This window comes from Oenanthe melanoleuca, linkage group LGE22 (genome assembly GCF_029582105.1).
Source record: "Oenanthe melanoleuca isolate GR-GAL-2019-014 linkage group LGE22, OMel1.0, whole genome shotgun sequence".
Taxonomy (NCBI): domain Eukaryota; kingdom Metazoa; phylum Chordata; class Aves; order Passeriformes; family Muscicapidae; genus Oenanthe; species Oenanthe melanoleuca.
In genome coordinates this window covers 480,414-488,740 of record NC_079363.1, presented here as the reverse complement: position 1 = coordinate 488,740, position 8,327 = coordinate 480,414, and the positions used below count along the sequence as shown (strand labels likewise).

The following is an 8,327-nucleotide window of genomic DNA, read 5'->3' as shown; positions in this document are numbered from 1 at the left end:
CAAGTGCTGGGTCCTGCACTTTGGCCACAACAACCCCTGCAGTGCTCCAGGCTGGGGACAGAGTGGCTGGAGAGCGGCCAGGCAGAAAGGGACCTGGGGCACTGATGGGCAGCAGGCTGGACATGAGCCAGCAGTGTGCCCAGGTGGCCAAGAAGGCCAATGGCACCTGGCCTGGATCAGGAACAGTGTGGCCAGCAGAAGCAGAGCTTCTGTGCCAGCACTGATCTGCCCCCAGCTCTGCACACAGACATTGTTGCTGCAGCTCCAGGGAAAGGAACAAAAGGGGGATCTCCAGTGAAAACTTTGCTGGGAGATCACTTAATTAATTTAAAGCCACTGAGAGCACAGCTCCCCATTGAAACAGTCTGTGGGTCACAGTGAAGTTGGAGATTAAAAAAAATGAATATGGCACAAACAATGACTTCTTTTATTTGAACAATATTAAAAAACTGAAAGAAAGGAAAGAAGAAACCACCAAACCCAACAAGAACTATTAAAGATGACTTTTATTGCAAATGATTTGCAAACATTGGCCAAAAGTTTAATGCTTCTGAAACCATCCAGTCATCAGTGTCCACACTGCAGCCTTGAGCTCCTGGTTCCTCAGGCTGTAGATGAGGGGGTTCAGGGCTGGAGGAACCACCGAGTACAGAACTGACACCACCAGATCCAGGGATGGGGAGGACATGGAGGGGGGCTTCAGGTAGGCAAAAATCACAGTGCTGAAGAACAGTGAGACCACGGCCAGGTGAGGGAGGCAGGTGGAAAAGGCTTTGTGCCGTCCTTGCTCAGAGGGGATCCTCAGCACAGCCCTGAAGATCTGCACATAGGAGAAAACAATGAACACAAAACAACCAAAAGTCAAACAGACACTAACAGCAAGAAGCCCAAGTTCCCTGAAGTACGACTGGGAGCAGGAGAGCTTGAGGATCTGTGGGACCTCACAGAAGAACTGGCCCAGGACATTGCCATGGCACAGGGGCAGGGAAAATGTATTGGCTGTGTGCAGCAGAGCATTGAGAAAGGCACTGGCCCAGGCAGCTGCTGCCATGTGGGCACAAGCTCTGCTGCCCAGGAGGGTCCCGTAGTGCAGGGGTTTGCAGATGGACACGTAGCGGTCGTAGCACATGATGGTCAGGAGGAAATACTCTGCACCAAGAAAGAATAAAATCAGAAACACCTGAGCAGCACACCCTAAGTAGGAGATGTTCCTGGTGTCCCAGAGGGAATTGTGCATGGCTTTGGGGATAGTGGTGAAGATTGAGCCCAGGTCGCTGAGGGCCAGGTTGAGCAGGAAGAACATGGGGGTGTGCAGGTGGTGGCCGCAGGCTACGGCGCTGATGATGAGGCCGTTGCCCAGGAGGGCAGCCAGGGAGATGCCCAGGAAGAGGCAGAAGTGCAGGAGCTGCTGCTGCCACGTGTCTGCCAGTGGCAGCAGGAGGAAGTGGCTGATGGAGCTGCTGTTGGACATTTGGTGTCTCTGGACATGGAGACCTGTTCATGGAGATAGAGACAGTGAAGAGATAGGGGAGATAGCTCTAAGTGAAATCAAAGCCATTTCTCATACATCCTCCCCTCTAATACACACCGACGTCCTTTAGGGTTTAAGAATTCTAGAGAAGTTTTTTAAGCTTCCTCCATACCTCTCCTGGTATTCCTGGATATGAGACATCTCAACATTTCTGCTGCTGCCAGGGAGACCAGAGCATGTTCTGTGAGGCAAAGTGATGAGTGGAGAGAGAAGGAATATGATCTGTCATTCTGACCTGTTCAGAGTTTCTCTAGGCTTTAATCCTGTTCAAGTGGAAGGTGATCATCCCTCCATGTTTCCCTTGAAAACCACCAGGTACTGCTGAGAACCTCCACACTCCAGCACCACATTTGTAGCCAAGGACTCATGTTGCTCATTTTATCACTCCAACAGAATTTTCACTGTCATAACACCTCTGCCATTCCCTGTTTCAGATAACACAAAGATGATCTAGGACAGATTTGCATCCTGGATTGAAGCTCCCAGCTTGGGAGGATATCTCAGAGACACTTCTATGTGTCCCAATGACTACACTGAATTCTGGGAGATCCCGCTGCTTCCCTGGCTGCACTGACAGCATTGCTCACAGCTGGGCACTGGGGAAAGCATCACCCTGAGCCAGCTGTGCCCCCTCCCAGAGCCCCCAATGCCCAGCAGCTGCTCTCAGCCCTGTGCTCTGCAGAGGGAACTGGGCCCGGGGCTGGAGAGCTGCCCCACGGCTCTGCTGCAGCTCTGCCTGCACAGGAGGGGCTTCACCCCTTGGACCCCCAACCCTGAGGGCAGAGGCTTGGATGTGGGACAGGAGGGAGGGGGCTTGTTCAGAGAGAGGGGCTACACTGCAGGGGATCCTACAGGGATCTCTAAACTCTCCCTGACACAACATTTCTGGGTTTTTCTCATCCCCTGATTATCTCTCTGCATTCTGGAGGTTTTCCTCCTGGAGGTGTTTCCCCGTGCCTGATCTCTCCCTGCCAGCACTCACAGCCCCCAAATCTCTGTGCACTCTCCCTGCCCCTACAGAACCTGCCTGTTCTCAGGGCAGTGGCTGGGGGAGGTTCTGTTTGCAGGTGGGGGAAAGGACAGGTCAGACTGAGCCTGATGTGTCCAGCAAAGGGGATGCTGGTGCTGTCCATGGGCAGAGTGGATGAAAGCACATGAGGAATCTCGTGTGAAGCTATTGATCACTGAAAATAACAGTTTGCATGTCTCAAGCACTTATCAAAATTTGTAATCCCATTAATATTTATCCCTACCTCCCTGTCATTCTCCAGTAGTAGGAAACCGAATACAAAGTCTTAGGAAATTTCCTTATTTTTATCAAAATCCTTGTCTTGGAAATATTCTATGACTGATCAGAAACCCTCAGCATGTCAGATCTTCATGAGCATTTCACCTCCCCGACATCAGAAATAATCAGTGAAGGTACTCACGGTGTCTGTAGGCATTGGGATGTTCCAGCTTTAGGAGATCACTGCAGGAGCTGCAGCTGCACTGTCCAGCAGCCAGAGGCTTTCTGTGTCAAGGGCTGGGAATGACTCTGCCCCAGCCCTGAATGATTGAAGCTCTCAGTGCCTCTGTGCTGTGCCCAGGGTGGCTGCAGGCAGTGCCCCAGCCCTGCTGGGTTGGGAGAAGAGCTGCTCCTGGGCAGAGCTGTCTCTCTGCAGTGCTGCCCTTGCCAGGAGCTGCCTCTGTGCCAGGAGCCCAGCCCAGCCCAGCAGCACAGACACAGCACAAGGATTTTAATCACCCTCTTGGGGTTTGTGCTGAGGTCCTGAACATCAGTCCCTGGGAGGGAGATGAAGACACCTCTCCAGAATTTCAAGTCAGAATTAAACTCCAAAGTTTCATAAAGTTTTAATGGGTCCCACTGAGGGACACAACTGAGAAAGTGTCCCCAGGCCTCAATCAGAGCCAAGAACTGGAGGCAGTGATGACAGGTGGGGACAAAGAGAAGCCAAGCCTTGGTGCCCTGGGGCACAGCAGGGTCTGTGCCACCAAGGGCTGTGAGGAGACACCTTGTCCTGAGCCACTGGGGCCTCCTGGCACAGCCCCAGCAAGGCTGGGCACTGTCACCCCTTGTCCTGCCCTCAGCATCTCCCCCACATCCCAGTAGCCTCAGGGATCTGCTGGGACCAGTCTCTGGGGAGCCTTGGTCAGGAATGGCCCTGGGGGCTCCTTCATGCTCCCAGGGACTGCAGGTTTTTCTGAGGACTTTGGGTTTTGCTTTTGCCTTGGAGTCTCTGAGAGCTTTGTGCAATCATGGCCTCCAATTATCTGCTTTAATTAGTCCCTTGAGAGCCTTTCTCAGTAGCAACACTCAGTGGGGCTCATTAATGCTTCAAGGCAGTCAGTTTTTTAAGGTATTTGGAGTTTTCCTTTTGACACCAAGCTTTTAGTAGTTTATGCAATCATGCAGCACCCTGCATGGACAATTATCTACTTTTAGGAGTGCCATGAGAGCTTTGTATTGACACTCAGTGGTGCTTATTAATACTTTGAGATACTTAAGGTTTCAAAGGTACTTTACATTTTACTTTCCTCTCTGACTCTGAGAGGTTTTTGGGCAATCATGGGCTCCAATTCTTTCTTCCAAAGAGTCCATGATGAGCCTGTGGTGGGGATGGACCTCAGTGGGACCCATTAATGCTTTGAGACGCTTTGGGTTTTTCTTCTGACTTGGACTCCTGGAAAGGTTTGTGCAATCTCCTCTCAGGCTCCAAGGTTCAAGGGCTCAGCATCAAATGCACCACAGGATCAGCAAGTCCTGACAAACCATGGGTCTGCCTTGAATTCCCTCTGCTCTGGTGCAGTTCATGGGAAGATTTCCTAAAATACTTACGGAGAAATACTTCAAGGAGCTTCTAAACAAACCACATTCCTTTTTTTTTAAAGGGTGTATTTTATAAATCTTCTCTTCAGAGAAGAAGTGACTGCAACATTCTGTGATTGATGCTGATCCAGGGTCTCTCCTCAGGAGGTGAGAGAAGCTCAGAGAAGCTGTGCCTTGAGGTCTGACCCAGTGTGGACAACCTTGTTCCACATTGCCCAACCCCATCCTGTCTGTCCTCACTCACCTGGGACCTGCTTTGCTTGGAGAAGTGGCTGAGCACAGGCAAACAGGGATTTTCCTGGTTCTTTTGAAGAAGTCCTAAGTTTCCCCATTGAAAACAGACACACTCCTCCGGTGTGTGCCAGCCCAAAGTGCCACCAGGGAGGTTCCCCTTCCTCAAGGCAGAACCATGCAAGGAATGTTTGAGACCTTTGCACTCCTTGGTTGCCTGAGGCCTTGCAGTGTCACAAAGGCCCCTTGGTTCCATGAGGTTCCAGACTGTCACAATGGAGATTTGGTTCCATGGGGAACCAAATAATACCATGCTGTAGTCTTTCCCTAACATACTCTCTGGTTATAATCAAGTTAATGGACAAAGTAAAGAAAATGAAATTTTTGTAGATACAGGAACAACATACTCAGCGTTAAATAAAGTTTTAATGCCTGTAACAGATGTGTATGTTATGATAAAGGGAGCAACTGCAGAGGAGTTTAGAGGACCACACTTTATTTCAAAAACAGTTCAGCAAATTAGCAGCCAATTAGGCATAGATTTAGAATGCCACACCTCATATCACTCTCAGTCAAGAGGTCAAATAGAAAAAATAAACCACTTGGTCAAGGAACAAATTATAAATCCAGGACAAGAAGCAAAATTATGCTGGCCCCAGGCTCTTCCTTTGGCATTACTGTGAATTCCAACTAAACCAAGAACAAAAGAAAAGTTCAGCCCTTTTGAGGTACATAGAAGACCGTATGGGGAACAGGAGGGAACACCAACACAGGTAGGGGAAGAAACTCTACACAGATACATGATAGCCCTAAACAAAAAACTCAGAGAAATTAAAAAATATGTGGCTGGGGCTCAAAGCAGAGAACTAGATGGGTCAGTACAGACATACAGCCTGGAAATTATGTGTATGTGAAGTCTCTTGCAGACAAAACTTTGGAACCACAGCAGGAAGGACCATTCCAGATGCTTCTCATCACTTTCACTGCAACCAAGAACAAAGAACAGAGCACCTGCATTCACCATACCCAAGTGAAAAAGGCTCCAGAAGGCCCTTGGAAGGCAACACTGGGTGATAAAGAGCTAAAGCTAAAACTTACTGGGGAAAAATGAATAGATCATGGGTGAAAATGTTGCTTTTGTTTGTGACAATCCAGGAAAGTATTCCTAGCCAGAATCAAGCAGGTATCCAATGGAAAGCTGTGGCTTTTATGATCATAATCATGACTATGTCTACAGGGGTTGTAAATATCTATTTGTCCAGGATGAATTCCAAAAAGGAATAAAACCCATCTGAATTGATAAGGAATGTTGTGACACATGCTTAAGTGACTACCCTGAATTTGGGCTTAAAAGAGAGGAGTGTAAACCAAGGCTTTTAAAGTTCATTACAATATAACTCAAGTTTGTGTTAAACCTCAGAATGATGCAACCTTACCAACACAGACACTAAAAATCCAGATCACTCAAGCCGTAGCCATGTCCCTTAAGCATGAACCAAAGATTTATGAAATTGGACCATATGTGATAAGGAATGTGGGCCAACAGCAATTGCTGTTAAACCCAGAATGGTCTCTCAAGCGTGTTGAGCTACTAATGCAGATCATTATTTCAAAAATTCAGCCAACCTGCTCCCTTTTTCTGAAAACATCCTTTGAGAGTTGCACAGCCTGAAGAAGCAGGCTCACTTTAAAGACAGAACACGAAGAGATGTGATGGAATAACAGGTATAGGATTAAGAGTCTTAAATGGAATTGATTCAGAAATGTTAATGAGCAAACTGGCCACTGTGACTAGTGATTTGGCAAAAATAAGGCAGCCCTTACAATCATCTTTGTTAGCATTAGGAATCATTCAGTGGCAGGTTTCAAAGGTATTGTCAAATTCAAGAGAAGCTGAAGATCAAGACCACAAACTAATAACGAAAACACTTGGTGTAGCCCAGGATAATGTGTCTTTAACTCTTAGTTGTATACAGGCACAGTTGTGGATGCCGTCAACAGTCACTTTGGTCATAAGAGAGGAAGTGAAGGCATTTTTCCAATCAAAATGTGAAAAGCCATATGGGATAATGCCACGAATTTGGAAAGGAAACTGCAGTCCTGGTGGGCTATGGTAAACTTCATTTATTACCCCATCACTAATGTGGCCACTGCCTTTGTGCTCACTATGCATAATGCCACCACTTACATTATCCACCCTATATTTTTTTAGGATTAAACCATGAAAAGACAGTACTCCACTCCTCTGAACATAGAGCATGGGCCCTGATGGCACACTGTAAATGTAGAATGTTGTGTCACCCTAAAACAATTCCTTTGTGAATGCAATACCACTGATGCCCAAGACATATGCCTAGATACTGAACAGGGTGTGTGTCACTTTGAGATCCACCCAGTTCAAAAGACTGTGCTCGTAAATATTGGCCAAGGCTGCGTGTGTTTAAAAACTGCCGTACTTCACTTGAGAGCAGACAATGAAAACAGATATTTGCCTGTTAAAATACAATACAATTTTTGTATTTGTAAGTTTGTTAATATTGTTGTGTGTGATTATATACAGTCTGTACCAGTTGTATCCCACCAGCTGATAAAGGTCAACTATACTATGTACCACCATCTGTTACCCACATCCATTGGCATGAACTTTACACTGGTAGAACAGTTAATGAAACATTCAGATCTAGATGAAATCTTGAAGGAAATCAAAGAGAATGGAGAAAAGGTTTTAATAACTGTCCACCATGATGTTAGGGCGTTGCTCCCAAATTTAGGAATTGCACAACTACAAAAGGCCATTTCAAGCATCTCAGCCAAAATAGAATTGATTGCTAATTCAACAGCAGATGCCTGAAGAAGACTACAAACTGAAATTAATTCATTCAAAGAAGTAGTCTTTCAAAACCGCATGGTGTTAGAAAACAGCCAAATGGGAGGAGTTTGTATTGTAATTTATAGCCATTGTTTCACATGCATAGACCAGTTACAGCAAATAGCAGAGGGTATCCATACCATTTGGCAACATGCAAAAGTACTCCCTGAAGTGACCAAAGACATTACATCTTGGAGTAAACATTTGTGGGAAACTTGACCATCGTGCCTACCTAATGTGAACTGGCTAACACAACTTTTTGTAGGAATTTTAGGAACTGGAATACCAATCCTAGGAACCTGCATGAAGAGCCAGTGTTTTGTTTGGTATTGTGAACAAACTACCGCCACGTATCACAAATGGGAGCAAAATAAAATGAGATACAGGATTGAAATAATTAAGTATTTTGAGACCACAACAAGACTATCGTTGCAAAAGAAATTGCAAAGGATATAAGAAAGGACTGCATTGATGCAAGGCAATGAGATAATTGAGCTACACAAAAGGCTGTAGCTGTGCAGGAAGAAGTAGTTACGTGGTAACAGGGCATGTGAATGAAGAACTTTTCAAAAATCAGCAAACTTAGCAGAACAAGCTAACTGCAAAAGCTAACCACTGGCTGTTTGAGCAGACAATCCTATAGAGTGTGCCCAGGAAGCAGGGGTGGAAAGTTCAGCCTGAGGAAGATTTATGAGTCTTCATCCAAAATGACCAGCAGCAGGCTGATGACCACCTGCTGCAGAAACCATATATGTGCTGCAAGGGCTCACAAAATCATGTCATTAGAAAATATGTTGCAATATGAAGGTTAGGAAAGAATAATGCGCACATTAAGTAAAAAACAAGCTAGTATACAAGCTAGTATA

The 8,327-nt window shown here is 46.3% G+C and overlaps 1 protein-coding gene across 1 annotated transcript; it reads right to left on the bottom strand.

The window, feature by feature from the left end:
• Positions 1-488: 488 nt before the first annotated feature.
• Positions 489-4,801, bottom strand: LOC130265860 (olfactory receptor 14I1-like). The gene is made up of 4 exons (XM_056515176.1): positions 4,606-4,801; positions 1,644-1,712; positions 1,194-1,494; positions 489-820 (listed from the first exon to the last, which is right to left on the bottom strand). Exons 1-4 carry the CDS (start codon positions 4,691-4,693, stop codon positions 802-804), a joined length of 477 nt encoding a protein of 158 aa, XP_056371151.1. The 5' UTR covers positions 4,694-4,801; the 3' UTR covers positions 489-801.
• Positions 4,802-8,327: the final 3,526 nt, after the last annotated feature.

Coding starts and splice junctions, on each gene's coding strand:
- LOC130265860 (XM_056515176.1), bottom strand. CDS start 4,693: ATGGGGAAACTTAGGACTTCTTCAAAAGAACCAGGAAAATCCCTGTTT. Junction 1,713..4,605: donor CCAAGCAAAGCAGGTCCCAG/GTGAGTGAGGAC, acceptor TTTGCCTCACAG/AACATGCTCTGGTCTCCCTG. Junction 1,495..1,643: donor ATCCAGGAATACCAGGAGAG/GTATGGAGGAAG, acceptor CTCCATGAACAG/GTCTCCATGTCCAGAGACAC.